Source organism: Aedes albopictus, chromosome 1, assembly GCF_035046485.1.
Source record: "Aedes albopictus strain Foshan chromosome 1, AalbF5, whole genome shotgun sequence".
In the NCBI taxonomy this organism is placed as follows: Eukaryota; Metazoa; Arthropoda; class Insecta; order Diptera; family Culicidae; genus Aedes; species Aedes albopictus.
The window spans coordinates 110140412-110165800 of NC_085136.1; the positions used below are offsets into that span (position 1 = coordinate 110140412).

General features: G+C 40.5%; 1 protein-coding gene across 2 annotated transcripts; it reads right to left on the bottom strand.

Moving 5' to 3' along the window:
• Positions 1-10114: 10114 nt before the first annotated feature.
• LOC109433010 (uncharacterized) lies at positions 10115-23873 on the bottom strand. 2 transcript variants are annotated; one of them, XM_062845185.1, is made up of 3 exons: positions 23720-23873; positions 22709-23660; positions 10115-10900 (listed from the first exon to the last, which is right to left on the bottom strand). In XM_062845185.1, exons 2-3 carry the CDS (start codon positions 23639-23641, stop codon positions 10247-10249), a joined length of 1587 nt encoding a protein of 528 aa, XP_062701169.1. In that variant the 5' UTR covers positions 23642-23660; positions 23720-23873; the 3' UTR covers positions 10115-10246. The 2 variants fall into 2 exon arrangements, with proteins under 2 accessions (XP_062701169.1, XP_029734243.2); XM_029878383.2 differs by having other exon boundaries at positions 23724-23855.
• Positions 23874-25389: the final 1516 nt, after the last annotated feature.

Here is a 25389-nt window from a genome sequence, read left to right on the forward strand (position 1 = left end):
CAAAGAATTCCATCTGCGATTTCTTCAGGAATTATTTCTGGTATTCCTCTACGAATTCCTTAAGAGATTTCGCTCCCTCCAAGAATTCCTACAAGGGTTTTTTCAGAGATTCCTCCAAGAAATCTTCCAGGGTTTCCTGAATGTATTCCTTCAGGACTTCCTTCAGGAATTCCTCCAAAGATTTCTCCAGGAATAACTTCAAGGAATCCTCCAAAAATTACACCAGGAATACTCCTAGGCATTCTTCCAGGAAATTTTCCAGGCATTCCTCCAGGGATTTCTCCTTGGATTCTTGCAGAGATTCCTCCAGGAATAGCTTCAGGCACTCCTTCAGGAGTTTCCCCTGGGATAGCTTCAGGAGTTTTTCCTGGGGTACTTCCAGAAATTCATGCACGCATTCCTGCAGGATTTCATTCAGGAATTTCTCCAGGGTCTCCTCGAGGAATTTTTCCAGTAATTTCTTGAGGTATTTCCCCAGGAATTAATCGAAGAATTCCATCATAAATTATGTCAGCAATTCATCCAGGAACTTCTTCAAAAGTTTTTAAGGAATTGGTTCAGGAATTCTTCCAGATTTTCCTCCAGGAATTGCTGCAGGGATTCCTCTAGGAATTCTGCTAAAAATTCTTCAAGGAACTTCTTCAGGGATTTATCCACAAATTTCTCCAAGGATTCTCCCTGGGATACCTTCAGAAATTCCTTCGAAGATTTCTCCAGGAATTCCACCAGAAATTTGTCTAGAAATTCCTCCAGGAATTTCTTAGGGGATTTTTCAGAAATTTCTCGCAGAGTTTTTCTAGAGATTCCCCCAGAAATTCATCCAGTAATTGTGGCAAGCATTCCTCCAAAGAATCCTCCAGGAATTACTTCAAGGATTCCTCCAGAAATTCCCAAAGCAACTTTTCCAGGAAATTCATCAGGAATCACCCCAAGAATTTCTTCAGGAATTCCTTCAGCAATTTCTCCAGGAATTTTTCCAAAAAATCTTCTAAGGATTTTTTTCAGAAATTTCCAGCAATTCCTTCCAGAATTCCTCTGGAGATTTCTCCAGGAATTCCTCTAGATTTTTTTCCAGGGATATTGCTTCAAGAAATTTATTAAGGAATTCGTGCTGGGTCTCATTCAATAATTCTTCCAGGAATTACGCCAGGAATTTGTTCAGAAGTTTCTCCAGGCATTCCTCCAGGATTCTTTCGAAAGATTTTCCCAGGAATTGCTTCATGGATTGCTCCAGCAATTCCTTCAGAGAATTCTTATGAATTCCTCCAAGGATTTCTTCAGAAATTTCTCTAAAATTTCCTCCAGGAATCCCTCAAGAGATTTCTTCTGATTTTTTTTTCTAGGGATATTTCTCGCAATTCTTCCAGGAATTTCTCCAAAGTTTTATTCAAGGAATCCTCCAGAAATTTATCTAGGATTTTTTCTAGGATTTCCACATGGAATGTCTTCAGATATTTCTCTAGGTATTCCTCGCTTAATTTATACAAAAATTCCTCCAGATAGACTTTCACAAATTCATCCAGGAATTCCTCCGGGAATTCATCCAGGGATTCAACAGGGCTTCTTCCAGGCATTCCTGTAGAAATTGCTCCAGGGGTTCATCCAGGTGTTTCTTTAGAGATTTATCCAGAAAATCTTCTATTGATTGCTCTGGGAATTCTTCCTAGGATTTTTCCAGGGATTCCTCTAAATAATCTTCCAGCAAATCCTCTAGGGATTTCTTCAGAAATTCTTCCAGGAAATTCTCCAGTAAACATTCAGCAATTTTTCAGAGATTCCACTAGAGATTTCTCCAGGGATTTTTTCAAAAAATTCTTCAAGGCTTCCCCTAGGGATTCCTTCGGAAATTTCTTCGAGGATTTCTCCAGGAATTACTCCAGAAATTCCGCTAGAAATTCCACCAGCATTTTCTCTAGGATTTTTTTTTTCAGAACTAGAATAATAATAGAAACCTCCCAGAACTCCTCTAGAGATGCTTCTAGAAATGTATCCAGTAATTATTTCAAGAACTCCTGAAGAAATTCCTCCAGCAATTTCATCATGGCTTCCTCCTGCGTTTTCCACAGGAATACTTCAAGAAATTCCTCCAGGCATTCCTCCAGGATTTTATTTAAGAATTTCACCACAAATTTCCTCAGGGATTTCCCTAGGAATTCCTTCAGGAATTCCTTCAAGGATTTCTCCAGGGAATCCTTCAGAAATTCCGCTAGAAATTCCTCCAGGAATTTATCAGAGATAGAAAAATAACACACATGGAAATCACCCAAAATTCCGCTGCAGATTCCTCTAGAAATTCATCAAGTAATTCTTTCAAGAATTCCTCGAGCGGTTCCTCCTACAATACTCCCAGAAATACCTCTAGGAATTCCTCCAGGTTTTTATCCAGGAATTTCTCCAGGAATCGCTCCTGGACATCCTCCAGAAACTATTTCAGCAATTCCTGCAGGAATTTCTTCAGGAAACCCTCTAGGAATTTCTTCAGAGATTCTTCCAAGAAATTCTCAAGTAATACTATCAGGCATTTTTCAGGGATTCCTCCAGACATTCTTCCACAGATTCGTTTAGGAATTGCTTCAGGGATTCATCCAGGGATTTCTCCAGGAATATTCCCAGAGATTCCTCCAGAGAATCCTCTAGAAATTCCTCCAAGGGTTCTTCCAGGGATTCCTCCTAGAATTTCTCATAGGATTTTTTTTCAGAAATTTCTCCAGCAATTCCTTCCAGAATTCCCCTGGAGATTTCTCCAGGAACTCCTCTAGGATTTTTTCCAGGGATATTGCTCCAAGAATTTTTCCAAGAAATTTATTAAGGAATTCGTGCTGGGTCTCATCCAAGAATTCTTCCAGGAATTACGCCAGGAATTTGTTCAGAAGTTTCTCCAGGCATTCCTCCAGGATTCTCTCTAAAGATCTTCCCAGGAATTGCTTCAGGGATTGCTCCAGCAATTCTCCATGAATGTCTCCAAGGATTTATTCAGAAATTTCCTCCAGGAATCCCTCAAGAGATTTCTTCTGTTTTTTTTTTCTAGGGATCCCTCTCACAATTCCTCCAGGATTATCTCCAAAGTTTTCTTCAAGGAATCCTCCAGAATTTTTTCTAGCGTTTTTTTTTTTCTAGGATTTCCGCATGGAATGTCTTCAGATATTTCTCCAGGTATTCCTCGCATAATTTATATCCAGGAATCCCTCCGAAAATTCATCCAGGGATTCAACAGGTGGAGGAAGCCCATTCCTGTAGAAATTGCTCCAGGGATTCATGCAGGTGTTTCTTTAGAGATTTACCCAGAAAATCTTCCAGGGATTGCTCCGGGAATTCTTCCAGGGATTTCCCCAGGAGTTCCTCAAATGGTTCCTTCAAAAATACCTCTGAGGTTTTCTTCAGAAATTCATTCAGGTGTTCATTTGTAAATTTAATTAATCCTTCAATCAACTTTTCAGGGATGTACTCAAGAACTACTCCAGGATTACCTGATGATTTTTTTTTTTCAAATTATTTGAAGAGTTTCTGGAGGAATTCGTTCAGCGAATAGTATTGGAAGATAATTTTAAAAGGACCCATACAGGAACCAGGAAATTTTAAGTTAGCCCTCAAAAGAGTTCGTGATTTCCAAAAGAGTTTAGTGATGATTTCTCATGAACGTTTTGTAGGCATAATAAGAAAAAATCAGAGCAAAATAATGCACGAGTGAATAAAAATCCTTAACCTTCCAGAAATTGGCCACCGCCACTAGCACCACGTTGATTTATGTAAGTCAGACGAGCTTTTTCAACGTATTGTACAAAATACAACAGCGTGACTGATGAAGGATTAAATACTGCAATTTCATTTTATTGCGTATTGCGTTTAGTTATAAAAGTTAGTAGGTACAAATTTCCTACGGGTGCTTGCCCTCCTGATCAAAAAACACAGATCACTTTAAGGTCTTCGACATAGTTTTTTTTACTGCACACTTTGATATAATTTTCCTTGGTCATATAATTTATGTTTAGTTTGACATAAATATGGGAAAAAATGCAGAAATGGGAAATTTTCCATATCAAGACCCATCCTAGTCAGGGGTCTCCAGTTAGCCTAGTGGTTAAGGCTATGGATCGCCAATCCGGAGACGGTGGGCTCGATTCCCAATCCGGTCGGGAAATTTTTCTCGACTCCCTGGGCATAGTGTATCATTGTCCTTGCCTCACAATATACGAATTCATGCAATGGCAGGGAAAGAAAGCCCTTCAACTAATAACTGTGGAAGTGCTCAAAGAACACTAAGTTGAAGCGAGGCAGGCCATGTCCCAGTGGGGACGTAGAGCCAGAAAGAAGAAGAAGAAGAAGAAGAACCCATCCAAGTGCAACCACTTGCCCTCAACTTTTTTCTCAGTAATTTAATACGAAAAAGGGGATTGAAAACTTAGTTTAATGTTGATGCGATCAACTTATAATTTTCCCATAAAAACGCATATCTACACCTCAGAAGTCTGAAATGATCATATCACACCATATGATCATATATCATCATAAGATCGCTTTGGTTTTGTCAAGATTTTGTTCTCTTTCATATATGAAGACTTCGACCATTTCTTTACTATGAGTCCTACCCAAAAAAGCATCGATTTCATGTATCGCTTGAATTGATTTTTTTCACTTTCATAATTTCGGCGAAGCACCCATAGCTGGTTATGCAACACCACTGGTTATCTACAATGTGGTATGAGCCCATTTTCTCGTCAGTCGTTCATCAGGTTACCAAAAAGCCATAATTTGATGTGTCGTATCCATGGGTTTAATTCGCTTTTATTTTTGACCACTTCCGGTGCGACACCCGGAACAAATTCCATGATACTACACGTTGTTCCAAATATGGCCTGAGACTATTTTCTTGTTAATTGTTCATTAGTTTGCCTTTAAATCCGCTAATTGATGTGTCGCATGCATAGGTTGACATTCGACTAATTCCGGCGGGACACTCGGAACTAATTCCGGTTATTTCTAATGTGATCTGGGGTTATTTTCTTGTGCCAATGTGCACCCTTCTACATTTTACTACATCCGGCGGGACACCCACAACCGGTTCCAGAAAACTATCATTTCTCCAGAAATATGGTCTGAGGCTATTTTCTGACTAACTGTTCATCAGGTTACCTAAAAACCGCGATTTGTTCTGTTGCATGCATAGGTTTGGTGCGCCTCTAAATTTGGCCACTTCCATCGGGGCAACTAGAAGCCTATTTTCTAATTAACTGGTCATTAGGTTGTCAAAGAGCCTTGATTTGATGTGTCGCATGCATGGGTTCGGTTCACATCTATATTTGGCCGGGTATACCGCTCGAAACCAATTCCAGAACACTACCGGCTGTCCAAATATGGTCTGTGACTATATTCTTGCTAACTGTTTATCACGTTACTAACTGATGTGTCACATGCATGTGTTTGCTTCACTTTTAGATTTGACCATTTCCGTCGGGACACCCGGAACCGGTTCCAGATAACAACCAGTAGTTTATAATGTGGTCTGAGTCAGCTTCCTTGATAACCGCTCATTAGTTTATCGAAAAAGCCGTGCTTTGATGAGTCACATGCATTGGTTAAGTTCACTATTGTGTTTGATCACTTTCGGTGGGACACCCGGAGCCGGTTCCGGAACACTAACGGTTCCGATATAGACTGAACCTATTTTCCTTCTAACCGTTCATCAGGTTATCTAAAAAGCCACTATTGGTCGCATGTAGTGCCACTATGTGTCGCATGTATGGGTTTGGCTCAATTGTATATTTGGCCACTTCCGGCTGGGCACCAAGAACCAGTTCCGGAGCACAACCGGTTCAGATAAAGATTGATCCTATTTTCCTGCTTATCTTTCATCAGGTTATCGAAAATGCCGCAGTTTGATGTGTCGCATGCATGTGTTTGTAGCATTTTCATATCTGACCATATTGCCTTTCCAATACACTACTACTACTACTACTACTACTACTACTACTACTACTACTACTACTACTACTACTACTACTACTACTACTACTACTACTACTACTACTACTACTACTACTACTACTACTACTACTACTACTACTACTACTACTACTACTACTACTACTACTACTACTACTACTACTACTACTACTACTACTACTACTACTACTACTACTACTACTACTACTACTACTACTACTACTACTACTACTACTACTACTACTACTACTACTACTACTACTACTACTACTACTACTACTACTACTACTACTACTACTACTACTACTACTACTATTGTATATTCTGGGATGTTCTAGGTGTTCCGATCTGTCCTATAGTGAAGTCCTTCAAATCTACAAGAATGATTTTATGTATTTTCACCACATATAAAAGCATTGCATAATCAACTGGGATCCGTGAAATTGTTAACATCTACAACGTCATTTATAGACACTGTAGGGATATTCCAGGTCAGCCAAACTACCTTGGAGTTCAGAACTTCAGGTCTACACTCGTAACAGTGGCCATACTGAGTAACGTTTCATAATTAACCGTAGTTAACCTGAAGTCTACAAGCTCATTATAAACCTTTGGGACATTCAGGGTTGTCCAAACTGTTCTATAATGAAGTCCTTCAAATCTACAAGAAAAACTTTATGTGTTTTCACCATTAATAGTAGTATTTCACAATCTGCTGGAATCCGCGAAGCTCTTGATATCTCAAATGTCATTTAGAGACACTACAGGGATATTCCAGGTCAGTTTAACTACCTTGGAATTCTGGACTTCAGATCTACACTCATAACAACAGCCATATCTGCTAAACTGAGTAACGTTCCATATTTGTCCGTGGTTACTGGACCAATCTGAATTCTACTTTTTATTATAAACCTTTGGGACATTCAAAGGTTTGTTTGAACTGTTCGCTTGAAGTCCTTCAAATCTACAAGAAAAACTTCACGTGTTTTTACCATAAATAAAAGCATATAATAATCTGCTGAGATCAGTGGAGGTCAAATGTCATTTAGAGACACTATGAGAATGTTCCAGATCAGCTAAACTATTATTGAGTTCAGAACTTCAGGTCACTCGTAACATCAGCTATATCTGACATACTGAGTAACATTCCATAATCAATCGCGGTGACTGGGCCATCCTTAAGCGTACGAACAATAAGCATTGTTATATATTTTAGGGATATGTATTATTACGGGCTTCCTTACTGTTGATAAAAACAACCACTGTAACTTTCAGAAGACGTAAATTTTAATGAAAGAAGTTACCGTTACACCCGCTGACCTTCGGATCTAAACTCAAGGACAGTTTGGATGACCTAGGATATTCCGACTGATCTGATACCGTCAACACCCGTTGGTTTGACCTCATCTATTCTGAACACTTTTTAATTTGACCCCCTCTAATCTGCCCGTCGTTGCTAGAGGAATTGCTTGAGGAATCCCTGGAGGAATTCCTTATAGAATTCCTGGTAGAATTCCTGATGGAATCCCTGGTGAAATTAATTGAGAAATTACTGATGGAATTCTTGGAAGAATTTTTGGAGGATTTCGTGGGGAAATTCAATAAGGTGTTCTGGAGAAATCTTTGGAGTAATCTCTAGAAAAATTCTTGGAGCTGTTAAGGGAAGAATTTATTGAAGAACCTTTGGAGGTATTAGTTGAGGAATTCCTGAAGGAGTTCCATGAAGAATTTCAAGTGGAAACATTGGAAGAATCTCTTGATGAATTTCTTGAGAAGGTTCCTGAAGTAAGATTTGAATGATTTTTTAATGGAAATCCTTAAGAAGTTTCTGGTTGTATCCGTAGTGGAATTTCTGGAGGAATCCCTAAAAGAAACCCTGGAGATATTCTCAGGGGAATTATTGAAGGAACTCTTGGAGGATTCCCTGGGGAAATCCCTGGAGGAATTCCTGGAGAAATCCCTTGAGGAATTCCTCTAGGAAACTTTGTAGGGATTCAGGGAGGAACTCCTGCAGGGATTCCCTGAGCAATTGTTGGGTAAATTCCTGGTTGAGTCAATGTTGGATTTCCTGGTGGAATTCCGTAATGAATTTCTGCAGGATTTCATAGAGAAATACTTGGGTTATTTCCAGGATCAATCCCTGGATGAATGTTTGGTTGAATCCTTGGGGAATCTATAGGTGCATCCCTGGAAGGATGCGAGGTGGAATCCTTTGGGCAATTCCTGCAGGAATTTTACAAAGAATCCCTTAAGGAATCTCAGGAGAAATCCCTGTGAGGAATTCCTGGAACAACCCACGTGAATTGCTGGAGGAAATCCTGGAAAAAATTGTGTGGACACCGTGGAGGGATTTCTGTAGAAATCTCTTGATGAATTCCTAGATGAATTAGCAGCTATTCCTGGAGAAGGTAGGGAGGATGACCGAGATCACCAAGGGAATGTTGCTAAGTTATCAGAATGGCACTCTGAGGCACTAAGAGTAGTGTAGGTTCCGCGAGCATTCGCTACAATAAAAATATCAAAAATTTTACAGATATTGCGACGACCAAAACTTCAGAATACATTGAAGTCCATTTACATGCCATTGGACACCTAATTAGCAACACACAGATGTACACGTAATATTATAAGATGCAACAGACACAATCGTAAAAGAATGATGCCGATAGAGTGAAGAGAAACTTGAGTATAGCATGTAGACCTTGAAGGTCCTAATTCCAGAATAGTTTGAAAGCCTGGGACATCTCATGAGTGTACCAAGAGCATTATAGTTGTGCACTGAGGCTCCATCAGCAGTATAGACTACATTTCACGAATATTTATTTCAAATTTTAGCATGATACAGTATGTAAATATCGTAACCCAAACTTCAAAGTGTATTGGAGGCCATTTGTATTTCACAGAATGTCCAACTACCACAATATCAAGTTGCTCGTAGCATTGCAAGGTGAAACGGGCATAAACGTGTTTGAATTTCTTGAACATGAATTTGACCTCCTCTAATCTGCACATTGTTTAAACTAAAAATGGTTCAAACGTCATTCTGCTTATGGAACGGGGTGAAACGGAACGCAGAATCAAAACAAAACGGCAAAAAGGGTAATCATCAGTGTGTTTTTAGAAGCCCACAGGGTTACTAAAAGTTCAAATTAGAAAATGAACCCCGTTGGTTTGCATGAGGTGTCGTACAAACCAACGGGGGTAGACGGTACTTTCTATTAAACTTTCAAAAGACTTATTGGACATGATAGATTACAAATCGTAGCTTTGTATAATGAAACAAGATACCGTTATACCCGTAGACTTTAGGATGTAAACTCAAGAACAGTTTGGATGACCTAGGATATCCCGACTGATCTGATACCGTCCATTGAACTTTCAAAATACTTACTGGACATGATAGATTACAAATCGTAGCTCTGTATAACGAAAGAAGTTACCGTTACACCCATAGACTTAAGGATCTAAACTCAAGAACAGTTTGGATCACCTAGGATATCCCGACTGATACGATACTGTCTATTGAACTTTCTGAAGAAATACTGGCCATAGTAGATATTACAAATCGCATCTTTGTATAATGAAATAAGTTACCGTTACACCCGCAGACTTTAGGATCTAAACACAAGAACAGTTTGGATGACCTAGGATATCCCGACTGATCTGATACTGTCTATTGAACTTTCAGAAGATTTACTGGACATAATAAATTACAAATCGTATCTTTGTATAGTTAAAGAAATTACCGATACACCCGTAGACTTTAGGTTCTAAACTCAAGAACAGTTTGGATGACCTAGGATATCCTGACTGATCTGATATTGTTAATTAACCATCCAGAAGACTTACTGGACATGATAGATTACAAATCGTAGCTTTGTATAATGAGTATACGACGTCAGCGTAGTAAGCGTCTCCTATTGCACGAAGAGGATTAAAGAACTTTATTCAAACTAGTGTTAGAAACCTTCTCTGATTTGGAGGTCCCCTGAACTAGGGGTTCCGGTGCAGACCGCACCCCCCTTGCTACGCCATTGCATTGGGGCTTCGCTGTCAACGTATAGCTGTATCCCAAGTTTCTGGTGTTCAAAAACACCGGTGGAGAGTACACAGTGCCTATCCGGCCATCTGGCCATGTGTGTTTCGGATTGGTTTGGAAAAAGTCTATCTATTACTTACTTTTATTTTTAGTTTCCTACTCATATGTGACTGTAATGTGAAAGGGGGCAGTATACATGAAATATTTTATTATCGTTTAAGTTTGAATTTCCGTGTAACACACATGTATCATGTTTATTGCAGTACTCTAGTGTAGATTAGTGTGGATATAGTGGAATACGCAATTAGGCAAAGCAGTGCGCCACATATTAATATCTTCGAGCCTGATCATCCGACATCTTCTAACTTCCAGATATTGCAACGCCGGGCACAAGGCTGATACATATTGGAAAAGGTGTCCCGTCACCCAGTTGCAGTTTTTGAGCTTAAGGCGCCTTAAATTCGTGAGTGGTGGTTCTTCAAAGTCTCCGTTACACAACTGCTGGAAGTTGATAAACAGGCAGTTTGCTTTCGATGCTTTGCCGCATTCAGCCATCAAGGGCATACAGCTGAGGGTAAGTTCTTGCAAGTTGGTCAGCTGCTTCAGATGCTTGAAAGCAAGCGGTAGGATGAGGTCCCCCGTCATGTTGCTGCACATACTCGCGGACTCCATGAACAAGCATGTGATCTGACTGAAGTAGTAGCCGACACCGAAGAGGAACTCGTTGTTCATGTCCAATCTACTGGAGATATTAATTTGTAGAGTGCGCAGTCTTGGGAAAAGGTGGCTCAGCTGCTCCATCGACGCTCCTGCTCGATCGGACTGTATGGGATTCGTTGAGAGACTCAAATACTCCACGTTGTTCAGAGGGGGGCAGTCTAGGATCATGTAACCTTTTATGCGGTCATCTATGAGCAACTCCTAAAAATATTATCTGATTATTTCACGTTTAGTCATTCGCGCAAGCAGATTTTTTTGTGGTGGTTAAGCTAGGGAAGTGATGATTTCAAGGCAGCACGGATGACGAATATTCAGACTGGAAAAGAAATATTCGAAGGAACTCTAGGAGGCATCACTAAAGAAATTCCAGAAGGAAATCTCGAAGGAATTCTAGGAGGAATCCCTGGAGGATCTCCGATAGAATTCCAGCCGGATTTCCCGAAGGATTGCTAGGAAAAATCCTCGAAGGAACTTGAGGAGGAATCCCTGAAGTAGTTCTAGGAGGAATCACAGTAGGAATTCCAACAGGAATCTCCGAAGGAAGTCCAGAAGAAAACCCTGAAGAAAGACGACGGAATTCTAGGAGGAATTCTTGAAGGAATTCCAGGAGAAATCCCCGAAGAAATTACAGGGGAAATTTCTGCAGGAATCCCAGGGGGAACTCCTGAAGGAATCTTAAAGGAATCTCAGGAGGAATCTCAGAAGGATTTTCAAGTGGAATACTCGAAGGGTTTTCAATAGGAAACCCCGAAGGAATTCCAATAGGAATTCCCATGTAAAGTTCAGGAGAAATATCCGAAGTAATTCCAGGAGGAATCCCCGAAGGAACTGTAGGAGATATCACAGAAGGAATTCCAGAAGGAAACCCCGAAGGAATTCCAGCAGCAATCTCTGAGAGAAATCCTGGGGGAAGCTCCGAAGGAATTCTAAGAGGAATCATCAAAGAAATTTCAAGGGGAATCCCCGAAAGATTTCAGAATAAATCCACGACAGAATATTAGAAGGAATCCCCGAAAGAATTCTTGGAGGAATTCCCAAAAAAAGTTCAGGAAGAATCCCTGAATGAAATCCACGAGGAATCGCCGGAGGAATTTCATGAGGAATCCCCGATGTAATTCAAGGAACAATCTCCGAAGGAATACCAAGAGGAATCACCAAAGGAATTCCAGGAGGAATCCACAACAGAATATCAGGAGAAATCCATGAACAAAAATTCAGGAGGAATCCATGAAGAAAATCAGGGGGAATCCTCGAAAGAAGTCTAGAAGCAAATCCTGAAAGAAAATCTAGGAAGAATCTCCGAAGGAACTCCAAGAGGAATCCCTGAAAGAATTCCAGCGGAAATTCCCGAAGGCATTCCAGGAGGAATCTTTGCAGAAATTACAGGATGTATTCCCGGAGGTAGTCCATGCAAAGAGAACCCCAAAGAAATTACAGGAAAACCCCCCGAAGAATTTCCAAGCGAAATCCTAGAAGGAGTTCCTGGAGGAACTCCTGAAGGAAATCCTGGAGCAGTACTTGCAGAAACTCCATGAAAGATCTCTCAAGAATATCCTGGAGATATGCCTGATTATAATCCTAAAGAAATGATTGAAGCAACTGCTACAAGATTCCCTGAAGGAACTTCTTTATGAATTCCTGAATGTGCTTCTGGACAAAACTCTGAAGTAACTCCTGGAGGCATCTGCGAGTCCTCCTGGAAAAACCTCAATCTCAATCTACAATCTGAAAGAATCCCGGTAGCGATCCCTGGAAGAACTTCTGGAAGAATCCCTAAAGAAACTTCCCGAGTAATCTCCTAAGAATATCCCAAAGGAATCTTAGAAGAAACTTTTGTATAGGAATCTCCAAATAAACTTCTGGGGGTATCCCTGAATTCTTCTTAAGATATTCTTAGATTCCAAAGATTCTCTCAAGAAACTCCTGCAGAGATTTCTGAAGAAATTCAGGAGGAATCTCTGAAGAAACATCTGCAAGAATCCCTGAAACTGCTGGAGAAATCTCTGAAGCAACTCCTGGACTAATTTCTACAGGAACTCCTGTAAGAATTTCAAAAGGAACTGCAGAAGGAATTTCTGCAGGAAGTTTCTAAAAACCTCCTGCAGGACTTCCTGAAAAAACTTCTTACGGAATTCTTGATGGATTTTCAGGTGGCATTTATGAATTCTCCTGAAAGAATCTCTGAACGGACTTCGTGAAGGATACCTGAGTAAACTCCTCTGTTGAAATAGCTTAGGGAGCTCCTGAAGGAATTTATAATGAACGCCTGGAGCCATCCGTGAATCCTTCTGGAGCTATTGTGGAGATCACTGAACGAACTCCTGGAGAGATCACTGAAAGAACTTCTGTTGCAATCCTAGAAAGAACTCCTGAAAGAATATCTGAAAAATTCCAACATGAATTCCAAGATGAATCCCCGTAGGAATTTCAGAAGGGATTCTTGAAGAAAGTCCAGGGGGGATGCTTGAAGGAATTCCTGTACGAACTCTTGATGAAATTCCCGGAGTGATTCCTGAAGGATCTCCCTGAACGATTCCTACAGAACATCAGAAGGTATCCCTTGTAAGAGCTCAAGAAGAATTTCTGAAGGATCTCCCGAAGGAATTACTGAAGGCACTTCAGAAGGAATGCCTGAAGGAACACTCAGACTAATCTCTGAAAGACCTCTTATGGAAATACCTGAAGGATCTTCTGGATGAATTCCTGATGTATCTCTAGGAGGCAACCCTGAATCCTCATGAAATAATTTCTGAAGAAATTCTGGAGTTTTCCCTAAAGGTACTCCTGTTTAGATCTCTAAGAGATCTTCTTGGAGGCATCCCTGAAGAACTTTCTGGAGGAATCCCTGATGAATCTCCTGAGGGCATCACTGAATCTTTCTGGAAGAATCTATGAAAAATGTGAAGGAACTCCTGGACTAATTACTATAAGAATCCTGCAAATTTAAAAAAATCAATGATGAAACTCCTGGAAGCATCCCTAAAGAAATATCTGGAGGAATCCCTGGTGGATCTCCTGGAGGCATCACTGAATCTTTCTGGAAGAATCTCTGAAGAAACGTCTAGAGAGATGAGAATCATTTATCTCAACTTTATGAAAACTTAATTTTGTTGTGAAGTAACCTCTGGAGAAAATCAAGAAACAATTTCTGAATAAGCTTCTAGAAAAAAATCTGAATTTCTAAATGAGGACACTAGAGCAATCTATGAAAGAATCTCCAAATCTTTGTGAAAAAATATCTACTTGAATTGCATCTTTTGAAGAAACGTTTGGAGGAATTCCTGGAGAAATGCCTTGAAGAAAAAAATACTTCAGGGATTACACCAGGGATTAATTACCCCAGGAACTACTCCAAAAATTTATCTCTGGATTGCTCCCAGAATTTCTCCAGACATTTTCCAGATATTTTTCCAGAAAATTCTCCAAAAAATCCTCCAGAAATGCCTACAGGAAACCTTCCTGGAATTCCTCCAAGAATTCCTTCAGGAATTCCTCCAAAAATTCTTCCCAAAATTTCTCCATGATTTCCTCCAGGAATTCCTCCATAAGTTCCTCCAATTTTTTTTCACAAATTCCTTCAAGACTTTCGCTCAGAATTCCTTAAAGAATCCCTCCAAGAATTCTTCCAAGAATTCTACCAAAAAAAAATCAGGAATTCCACCAGGAATTTCTCCAAGAATTTCCTCCAAGAATCCTCCAAAACTTCTGCCAAGAATTCCTCAAAGAATCCCTCTAGATATTCTGCCACGAATACTTCTGCCCAATACTCCTGCCAAGAAATTTTCCACGTATTTCTCCAGGAATTCCTTTAAGAATTTCTCAAGAAATGCCTCCAATAGAATCCCACTAGGATTTTTTTCAAAAATTCCTCGAAGAATTCCTCCAAAAATCTGCAGAAAATCCTCCAGAAATTCTTCTTTCAAAATATTACTTCAAGGATTCTTAAGAGATTTCTTTCAGGTATTTCTCCACAAATACCTCCAGATATTTGTCAAGAATTCTTTTTCCTACAGCAATTGCTTCAAAAATTCCTCAAGGAACTTCTTCAGGAATTCTTCGAAGAATTCTTCCACGAATTCCCCCAGGGATTTCCAAAGACTTTTTTTTTCAAGAATTCCTCCAGAATATCTCCATGAATACCTCAAGGGATCCTTTAGAAAACCTTTAGAAAATACCACTGGAATTACTCTAACAAATCCTCCCAAGAATTCCTTCGAGGATTTCTTCAGAAAGTCCTCCAAAAATTTCTTAAGCAACCACGCTAAAAACTCCTCCCGAAATTATTCCAGGAATGACTACTGAAATTCCTCCTCCTACAGGAATTCCTCCAGGAAATCCCTGATAAATTGTTTTTGGAATTATACCAGGAAATACTTCAGAAAGCACCCCAGAAATTACTCCGGAAGGACTCTTCAGGAAGTCCTGCAAGAATTCCTCCAATAATATCCTCAGGAATTCCACCAACATGTCTTTCAGGAGTTCCACCATGAAGGATTTTTTCCAAGAATTCATCCAGGAACTCCTTCAAGACCCAATCTGCCTAGATTCCCTCCAAGAATCCCTCCAGGAATTCCTCCGAAAATTTCCTCAGGAATTCCTGGAGTAATTCATTGAGGAATTCCTTCAATAATTTCCAGGAGGCATTCCTGGAGGAACTCATGGAGGAATATCTGGAATATTTCTTGTAGGAATTCCTGGAGTATTTCCTAGAGGAATTCCTGAAAGAAATCGTAGAGTAATCCAAATCCTTGTGAGAAAATATCTCCTTGAATTGCATCTTTTAAAGAAACGTTTGGAGGAATTCCTGGAGAATCTCCTGGAGAAATGCCTTGAAAGAAAACATCAGGGATTACACCAGGAATTGATGACCACAGGCACTACTCCAAAAATTTATCTCCGAATTGCTACGTGAATTTCTCCAGGGATTTTTTCGGGTATTTTTCAAGACAATTCTCCAAGAAATCCTCCAGAAATGCCTACACGAATCCATCCTGGAATTCCTCAAAGCTTTCGTCCAGAAATTCCTTCAAGAATTTCCTCAGAATTATCTCCAGAAATCCTTAAAGAACTCCTCCAGGTTTTTCTCCAGAAATTCATTCAGGAATTCCACCAGGAATTTCTCTAAGAATTTCCTCCAAGAATCATCCAAAACTTCCGCCAAGAATTCCTCAAAGAAGCCTTCTAGATATTCTGCCATAAAAATTTCTCCAGGAATTCCTCCAATACTTCTGCCAAGAAATTTTCCACGTATTTCTCCAAGAATTCTTTTAAGAATTTCTCAAAAAATGTCTCCAATAGAATCCCTCTAGGATTTTTTCCGAAAATTCCTAGAATTCCTCCAACAATCTGCAGGAAATCCTCCAGAAATTCTTCCAAAAACTACTCCAGGGATTCTTCCGAGATTTCTTTCAGGCATTTCTCCAGAAATACCTCCAGGAATTTGTCAATAAATTTTTCAAGAAATTCATACAGCAATTACTTCAGGAATGCCTCAAATAACTTCTTCCAGAAGACAATTCTCCAAGAAATCTTCCAGAAATGCCTACACGAATCCATCCTGGAATTCCTCAAAGCTTTCGTCCAGAAATTTCTCCAAAAGTTCCTCCAAATTTTTTTCACGAATTCTTGCAAGACTTTCGTCAAGAATTCCTCAAAGAATCCTTTTAGATATTCTGCCACAAAAATTTCTCCAGGAAGTCCTTCAATACTTCTGCAAAGAAATTTTCCACGTATTTCTCCGGGAATTCCTTTAAGAATTTCTCAAGAAATGCCTCCAATAGAATCCCTCTAGGATTTTTTTTTTAAATTTCTCGAAGAATTCCTTCAGAAAATTGCCTCCAGAAGTCCTCCAGAAGTTCTTCCAAAAATAACTCCACGGATTCCTTCGAGATTTATTTCAGGCATTTCTCCAAAAATACCACCAGTCAAAATTTTTTTTCAAGAAATTCCTACAGCAATTACTTCAGGAATTCCTCCAAAAGTTTATCAAAAAAAATTCAGTATTTCCTTCAAGACTTTCACTTAGAGTTCCGCAAAGAATCTCTCCAGAAATTCCTACAAGAACATTAACAAAAAATCCTACGAGAACTCTTCCAGGTTTTTCTCCATTAATTCATTCAGGGATTCCACTAGGAATTTCTCCAAAAATTCATCGGAGAATTTCTCCAGAAACCTGCAGGAAATTCCCCAGAAATTCTGCCAAAATTACTCCAGGGATTCTTCCGAGGTTTCTTTCAGGTATTTCTCCACAAATACCACCAGGAGTCTAGAAAATTTTCAAGAAATTCCTACAGAAATTACTTTAGGAATTCCTCAAGGAACTTCTTCAGGAAATCTTCGAAGAATTCTTCCAGGAATTCCCCCAGGGATTTTCAAAGATTTTGTGTTTCGAGAATTCCTCCAAAATACCTCTATGGATACCTCCAGGATCCTTTAGAAAACCTTTAGAAAATATCCCTGGAATTACTCTAAGAAATCGTCCGAGAATTCCTTCGAGGATTTCCTCAGAAAGTCCTCCAAAAATTTCCTAAGTAACCACGCCAAAAATTCCTCCCGAAATTATTCCAGGAATTACTACTGAAAATCCTCCTCCTTCAGGAATTCCTCCAGGAAATCTCTGATCAATTGTTTTTGGAATTATACCAGGAAATACTCCAGAAAGCACCCCAGAAATTACTTCGGAAATTCCTTCATGAAGTCCTGCAGGAATTCCTCCTATAATATCTTCAGGAATACCATCCAGGAACTCTTTCAAGACATCTGCCTAGATTTCCTCGAAGAATCCCTCCAGGAATTCCTCCAAAAATTCCCGCAGGAGTTCCTGGAGTAATTCTTTGAGGAATCCCTGTAATTATTGCTGGAGGATTTCCTGGAGGAACTCCTGGATGAATTCCTGGAGGAATATCTGGAATATTTCTTGTAGAAATACCTGGAGTATTTCCTAGAGGAATTCCTGTAATAATTCCTGAAAGAAATCGTAGAGTAATCCAAATCCTTGTGAGAAAATATCTCCTTGAATTGCATCTTTTAAAGAAACGTTTGGAGGAATTCCTGGAGAATCTCCTGGAGAAATGCCTTGAAAGAAAACATCAGGGATTACACCAGGAATTGATGACCACAGGCACTACTCCAAAAATTTATCTCTGAATTGCTACGTGAATTTCTCCAGGGATTTTTTCGGGTATTTTTCAAGACAATTCTCCAATAAATCCTCCAGAAATGCCTACAGGAATCCTTCCTGGAATTCCACCAAGAATTCCTTCAGGAATTCCTAAAAGCATACCTCCAGAAATTCTTCCAAGAATTTCTTCAGGATTTCCTTCAGGAATTCCTCCAAAAGTTCATAAAAAATCAGTATTTCCTTCAAGACTTTCGCTAAGAATTCCTCAAAGAATCCCTCCAGGAACTCCTCCAAGGATTCTCAAAAAAAAATCCTACAAGAACTCCTCCAGGTTTTTCTCCAGAAATTCATTCAGGAATTCCACCAGGAATTTCTCTAAGAACTTCCTCCAAGAATCATCCAAAACTTCTGCCAGGAATTCCTCAAAGAATCCTTCTAGATATTTTGCCACAAGAATTTCTCCAGGAAGTCTTTCAATACTTCTGCCAAGAAATTTTCCATGTATTTCTCCAGGATTTTTTTTTTAACTGATTGATTGATTTGTCTTTATTAAAGAGACTTTCAGCCCTCGGCTGGCTCGTCTCTCGTTTCTTTAAGAATTTCTTAAGAAATGCCTCCAATGGAATCCCTTAAGGAATTTCTCCAAAAAATCCTCGAAGAATTCCCCCAGAAACCTGCAGGAAATCCTCCAGAAATACTTCTAAAAATTACTCCAGGGATTCTTCCGAGATTTCTTTCAGGCATTTCTCCAGAAATACCTCCAGGAATTTGTCAAGATTTTTTTCAAGAAATTCCTACTACAATTGCTGAAGGGCCCATATAGCCGAGGCGGTAAACGCACGGGTATTCAGCATGACCATGCTGAGGGTGACGGGTTCGATTCCCGGTCGGTCCAGGATCTTTTCGTAAAGTAAATTTCCTTGACTTCCTTGGGCATAGAGTATCTTCGTGCCTGCCACACGATATACGCATGCAAAATGGTCATTGGCAGAGGAAGCTCTCAGTTAATAACTGTGGAAGTGCTCATAGAACACTAAGCTGAGAAGCAGGCTTTGTCCCAATGAGGACGTTACGCCAAGAAGAGAGAGAGAATTGCTTCAGAAATTCCTCAAGGAACATCTTCAGGAATTCTTCGATGAATTCTTCCAGGAATTCCCCCAGGCATTTTTAAAGATTTTTTGTTTCAAGAATTCCTCCAGAATATCTCCATGAATACCTTCAGGGATCCTTTAGAAAACCTTTAGAAAATACCCCTGGAATTACTCTAAGAAATCGTCCGAGAATTCGTTCGAGGATTTCCTCAGAAAGTCCTCCAAAATTTTCTTAAGTAACTACGCCAAAAATTATTACCGAAATTATTCCAGGAATGACTACTGAAATTCCTCCCCCTTCAGGAATTCCTCCAGGAAATCCCTGATAAATTGTTTTTGGAAATACCTCAGAAAGGAAATACTTCAGAAAGCACCCCAGAAATTACTCCGGAAATTCCTTCAGAAAGTCCTGCAGGAATTCCTCCTATAATATCCTCAGGAAGTCTACCAATATTTCATTCAGGAGTTGCACCAAGAAGGAATTTCTCCAAGAATTCATCCAAAAACTCCTTCAAGACATCTACCTAGATTTCCTCCAAGAATCCCTGCAGGAATTCCTCCAAAAATTCCGCCAGGAATTCCTGGAGTAATTCATTGAGGAATTTCTGCAATAATTCCAGGAGGAATTCCTGGAGGAACTCCTGGAGGAACTCCTGGAGGAATTCCTGGAGAAATATCTCTAATATTGCTTGTAGGAATTCCTGGAGTATTTTCCGGAATTGTCCCTAGAGAAATGCCTATAATAATTCCTGAAAGAATTCGTAGAGTAATCCCTGTAGAGATTCCTGGAATAATTTGTGAAAGAATTCTTGGAGTATTTGCTGGATGTCTTTCTGGAATATATACCGGAGTATAACCTGAAGGAGTTCCTAGAGAAATTCCTGGAAGAATCCCTGGAGGAATTCCTGGAAGAATTCCTAATGGAATCTCTGGGTGAAATTCCTTAAGGAATGACTGACGGAATTCCTGGAACAATTTTTGGAAGGTCTCGTGGGGGAAATTCATTAAGGAGTTCTGGAAGAATCTTTGGAGTAATCTCTAGAGAAATTCTTGGAGCAGTTAAGGGAAGAAATTTTTGAAGAATCTTTGGAGGTATTAGTCCTGGAAGAATAGCCAATTCTGCAATTCCTTGAGCAATGACTGATGGAATTCCTGGAAGAATTTTTAGAGGATCTCTTGGGGAAATTCATTAAGGAGTTCTGGAGATATCTCTGGAGTAATCTCTAGAGAAATCCTTGGATCTGTTAAGGGAAGAATTTATTGAAGAATCTTTGGAGGCATTAGTTGAGGAATTCCTGAAAGAATTCGATGAAGAATTCCAAGCGGAAGCCTTGGAAGAATCCCTTGATGAATTTCTTGAGAACTTCCTGAAGTAAGTTTTGAATCAATTTGTAATGGAATTCCTTAAGAAGTTTCTGGTTGTATCCGTAGTGGAATTTCTGGAGGAATCCCTGTGGGAAACCCTGGAGGAATTCCCAGGGGAATCATTGAAGGAATTCTTGGAGGATTCCCTGGTGAAATCCCTGGAGGAATTCCTTATGAAATCCCTAGTGAAATTCCTTGAGGAATGACTGATGGAATTCCTGGAAGAATTTCTGGAGGATCTCGTGGCGAAATTTATTAGGGAGTTCCTAGAGGAATTCCTTGAGGAATCTTTGGAGGAATCCCTGGAGGAATTCCTTATGGAATCCCAGGAAGAATTCCTGATAGAATCCCTGGCGAAATTCCTTGAGGAATGACTGATGGAATTCCTGGAAGAATTTCTGGAGGATCTCGTGGTGAAATTCATTAGGGAGTTCTTGAGAAATCTCGGGAGTAGTCTCTAGAGAAATCCTTGGAGCTGTTAAGGGAAGAATTTATTGAAGAATCTTTGGAGGCATTAGTTGAGGAATTCCTGAAGGAGTTCCATGACGAATTCCAAGCGGAAGGCTTGGAAGAATCCCTTGATAAAATTCTTGAGAAGTTCCTGAAGCAAAACTTCAATTTGTCAATTTGTCAATTTTTAATGGCATTCCTAAAGAAGTTCCTGGTTGTATCCGTAGTGGAATTTCTGGAGGAATCCCTATAGGAAACCCTGGAGGAATTCCCAGAGGAATCATTGGAGGAATTCTTGGAGAAATCCCTCGAAGAATTCCTGGAGAAATTCCTGGAGAAATCCCTCGAGGAATTCCTGGAGGAAACTTTGTAGGGATTCAGGGAGGAACTCCTGCAGGAATTCCCAGGGGAATTGCTGGAGAAATTCCTGGTGGAATCTCTGTAGGATTTCCGGGATGAATTCCTGCAGGATTTCATAGAGAAAGCCTTGGATTATTTCCAGGAGGAATCCCTTTATGAATGTTTGGTTGAATCCTGGAGGAATCTATCGAGGCATCTCTGGAAGGATGCGAGGTGGAATCCTTTGGACAATTCCTGCAAAGAATCCCTTGAGGAATTTCAGGAGGAATCCCTGTGAGGAATTCCTGGAAGAACCCATGTGAATTGCTGGAGGAAATCCTGGAAGAATTTGTGTGGACACCGTGAAGGAATTTCTGTAGAAATCTCTTGATGAATTCCTAGATGAATTAGCAGTTATTCCTGGTGAAAGTCCTGAAGGAGGATGATGGAGATCACCAAGGGAATATTATCAGAATGGCACTCTGAGGTACTAAGAGTAGCATAGGTACCGCGAACATTCGCTACAATAAAAATATCCAAAATTTTACAGATATCGCGACGACCAATACTTCAAAATACATTAAGGTCCATTTACATGCCAGTGGACACCTAATTAGCAACACACAGATGTACACGTAATATTATAAGATGCAACAGACACAATCGTAAAAGAATGATGCCGATTGAGTGAAAAGAAACTAGAGTATAGCCTGTAGACCTTGAAGGTCCTAATTCCAGAATAGTTTGAAAAGCCTGAAATATCTCATGAATGTACCAAAAGCATCATAGTTGTGCACTGAGGATCCATCAGCAGTATGGACTACACTCCACTCCATTTATTTTAAATTTAAGCATGATACGGTATGTAGATATCGTAACCCAAACTTCAAAGTGTATTGGAGGCCATTTGTATTTCACAGAATGTCCAACTACCACAATATTAAACTGCTCGTAGCATTGCGAGGTCCAATGGGCATAAACGTGATTGAATTTATTGAACAGAGTGAACACAGATGATGGTAGATCCAGTAGATCTTAAGAAAATTAATTCCAGAGTAGTTTGGATGACCTAGATGACCCAGTTCATGTACATACTGTGAGTTTTCTAGCGTTGCTTTGAGGTTTTTTGAGTACCGTAGACTATGTTCTGTGATCATTCATCGTGTATAAAATTTGGATTAGAATGTTGGATTTGTGACACAAACTTCGGAGTACTTTGGAGACCTTTTAAAAGCTCTGGTATGAAAACTTCAACAAACTATAATGTCAATGACCAGTCGAAATTTCTGAAGATTATCAAAATGAAGAAATTTGAGCAAAAACATGTAGAATTCATAAAAAAATACAAAAAAAAACACGTATTTTCGGTTACCAGCAATAGAGGGAAGAACCATGCATTTCTGAGCACAACTATTCCCCATTGACTAAAAGACTCCAGGGTAAAATGTTTTAAAACAAAAAAGATTTCTACCAAAAGAAGATCGTCCCGGGTTTTTACGGGTTAAACCCTTTCCTCGGGGGCGTACCACTACAGGGGGCGCTGAAATTTTGAATCAGTTCTGATTTTTTTCATCACAGCACAGGCAAGAAATAATCCATAACCACCGCCCTCTAGCTACGCCAACATTAGATACGAAAGCTTACCCTTAAGCGATTCAGGTTCACCAGTAAGCGGAAGGCATTTCCGACCAATTCTTCGACCATGAACCTGAGTTTGTACAAACCAGCACAATTGTTGCAAATAACATCCAGAACTTGATTCGTTACGGTAAAACGCAGCAATGCCACCCGCAATACAGGTAAATTTTGGAACAATATACACAGCTCCCTCGCGTCACGGTTACAGTAGATGTTACTTAGTTCCAGGGTGTGCAGCTGGCGAAGACTAAGTTGATTGAGAAGCATTCCCGCTCTAGGCGCATCCAGATGTAAGGATTCAAGTTGTTGTTGGTAGTGTCCGATGAATGTGAGACTGTGCTCTATTGTATCTACTCTAGCATTAAGATTCAAAGACAACGTTCGAATACGAGGAGCGGCTCTGGACGTCATCAAACACGACTCGAACGATGTATTGCTGCTCATATAAAGCTCCCTCAAGTTTTGCATATCTGGAAAATCGGAAAGCGGTTCATCCCCTGCTAGAACTACGCCTACGCTCAGAATCTGCAATCTAGGTAATTTGATGACCAATTCTTTTAACTGTCTCAACGTGCACCTATTCGTCAGGATAATACTCTGGACCGACGGTCCCAGCACCGTGAATACCTTCATTAGCATGGCAAAGTCGATCTCACCACTTGGATCTCCTGAGAAGTAACTCAGATGACGAAAGCGCCGGCCAGTTTTATACAGACTTTGCAAATCTCGGTGCTCAATACCGGGGCCTCTGATCCGAAGTTTGATATCGTCCATATTTCCGTGGGAGAATGCATGTCGATCCCAAGGCGGAGAGACCATTGACAAGTTCTTACGATCACCTAGCGGTAGATAGTTTGTAATAACTTGGATCACTTCCTCTGGAAGGTCGTTGATGTGCAGACGTTGACCTTCCTGCCATGGTCTGTCGTGCGCTGCCATTGTGGAAATTTAGTTTGGCCTAGAACAATCGAAGGTTATAATAGATTGTACATCACTAGTGTGATGTCAGCTGTTCACCCACTTGTCCAGAAAAGCTTGATCAACGATATTCACTACGTGATTTCATGCAAAAACTTCACCGATAGAATTAAGGATTGTGTACGAAGCTTGCATCGCTAACCTATAGAAGATACTGTATTCTCTTGTTGGGTGTTAGCTATTAGGCTGTTGCTGTGCGATTCGCTGTTCATTGTTCAGCAGAAACAATGTCTGAAACAACTGTTATACCGTTATACGTTGATGCATTGTGCAGTAGGGGAAAGCAGCGTGAAATGAGTCTGCAGGGCGAACCGTTATATGCAACTCGCAATCAGTGGCGTAGCAAGGGGGTGTGGATGATTCGGTTCGCACCGGGTCCCCAAATTTAGAGGGCCTCCAAATCAGGGACGGTTTCTAGCACCAGTTTGAAAAAAGTTCTTTAAAAAGCGAAAGTTTCCTATACGTTACTTACCTTACCGATCAGGCTAAGGCCGGCTCCGCACTCTGCGTAGGGTCCGCAGATCGCCCTCCACTTGGTCGACCCACCTAACTCGCTGCGCAACACGTCTTCTTGTACCGGTCGGATGACTTTCGAGAACCATTTTAGTCCACCGTAGCCTCCCGATTTTCGCGGTGTGGACGATGGTTGATTCTCTCAGCAGCTGATGCAGCTCGTGGTTCATTCGCCTTCTCCATATCCCGTCGTCCATCTGCACTTCGCCGTAGATGGTACGCAACACCTTCCGTTTGAAAACTCCAAGGGCGCGTTGGTCCTCTGCACGTAGGGTCCATGTTTCGTGCCCATAGAGGACTACCGGTATAATCAGCGTTTTGTAGATAGTTAACTTCGTGTGACGACGAACTTTGTTCGATCGTAGAATTCTGCGGAGTTCGAAGTAAGCTCGATTTCCTGCCACAATGCGTCTCTGAATTTCTCTACTGGTGTCGTGGTCGGCGGTCACCAGTGAGCACAAGTACACGAATCCTTCAACCGCCTCGATTTCATCACTGTCGATAGAAATTCGGGATGGCGGACACGGTGGTTCCTCCCTGGAGCCCTTTGCCATCTTGTACTATTTCTTCGACACATGAATGACTAATCCGATTCGCCTGGCTTCACTCTTTAGTTGGATATACGTTTCCGCCTTCGTTTCAAATTTACGAGCAATAATATCAATATCATCAGCGAATCCAAGCAGCTGAACGGACTTCGTGAAAATCGTCCCTCTCATGTTTATCCCCGCTCTCCTTATTACAGCCTCTAACGCAATGTTGAACAGCAAGCACGAAACACCATCACCTTGCCGTAACCCTCTGCGAGATTCGAAGGGACTCGAGAGTGTCCCTGATACTCGAACTACGCACATCACTCGATCCATCGTCGCCTTGATCAATCGTATCAGTTTACTCGGGAATCCGTGCATTCGTGCATAATCTGCCATAGCTGGTCTAGATCGATTGTATCATACGCCGATTTGAAATCGATGAACAAGTGATGTGTGGGCACGTTGTATTCGCGGCATTTCTGCAACACCTGGCGGATGGCGAACATCTGGTCCGTTGTAGCGGGTGAACACGCTGAACTGAATCCAACCTCATATTGCCACGCGAACTCTCTTGCAATCGGTGACAGCGGTATACACTTTGAGAGAGTACCTTGTAGGCAGCGCTCAGTAGTGTGATCGCGCGATAGTTCCCGCAATCCAACT

Excerpts from the sequence above, each read along its gene's own strand:
- LOC109433010 (XM_062845185.1), bottom strand. The coding sequence starts at position 23,641 with ATGGCAGCGCACGACAGACCATGGCAGGAAGGTCAACGTCTGCACATC. Across the intron at positions 10,901-22,708 it reads TGAACCTGAATCGCTTAAGG|GAGTTGCTCATAGATGACCG; the intron begins GTAAGCTTTCGT and ends TAATATTTTTAG.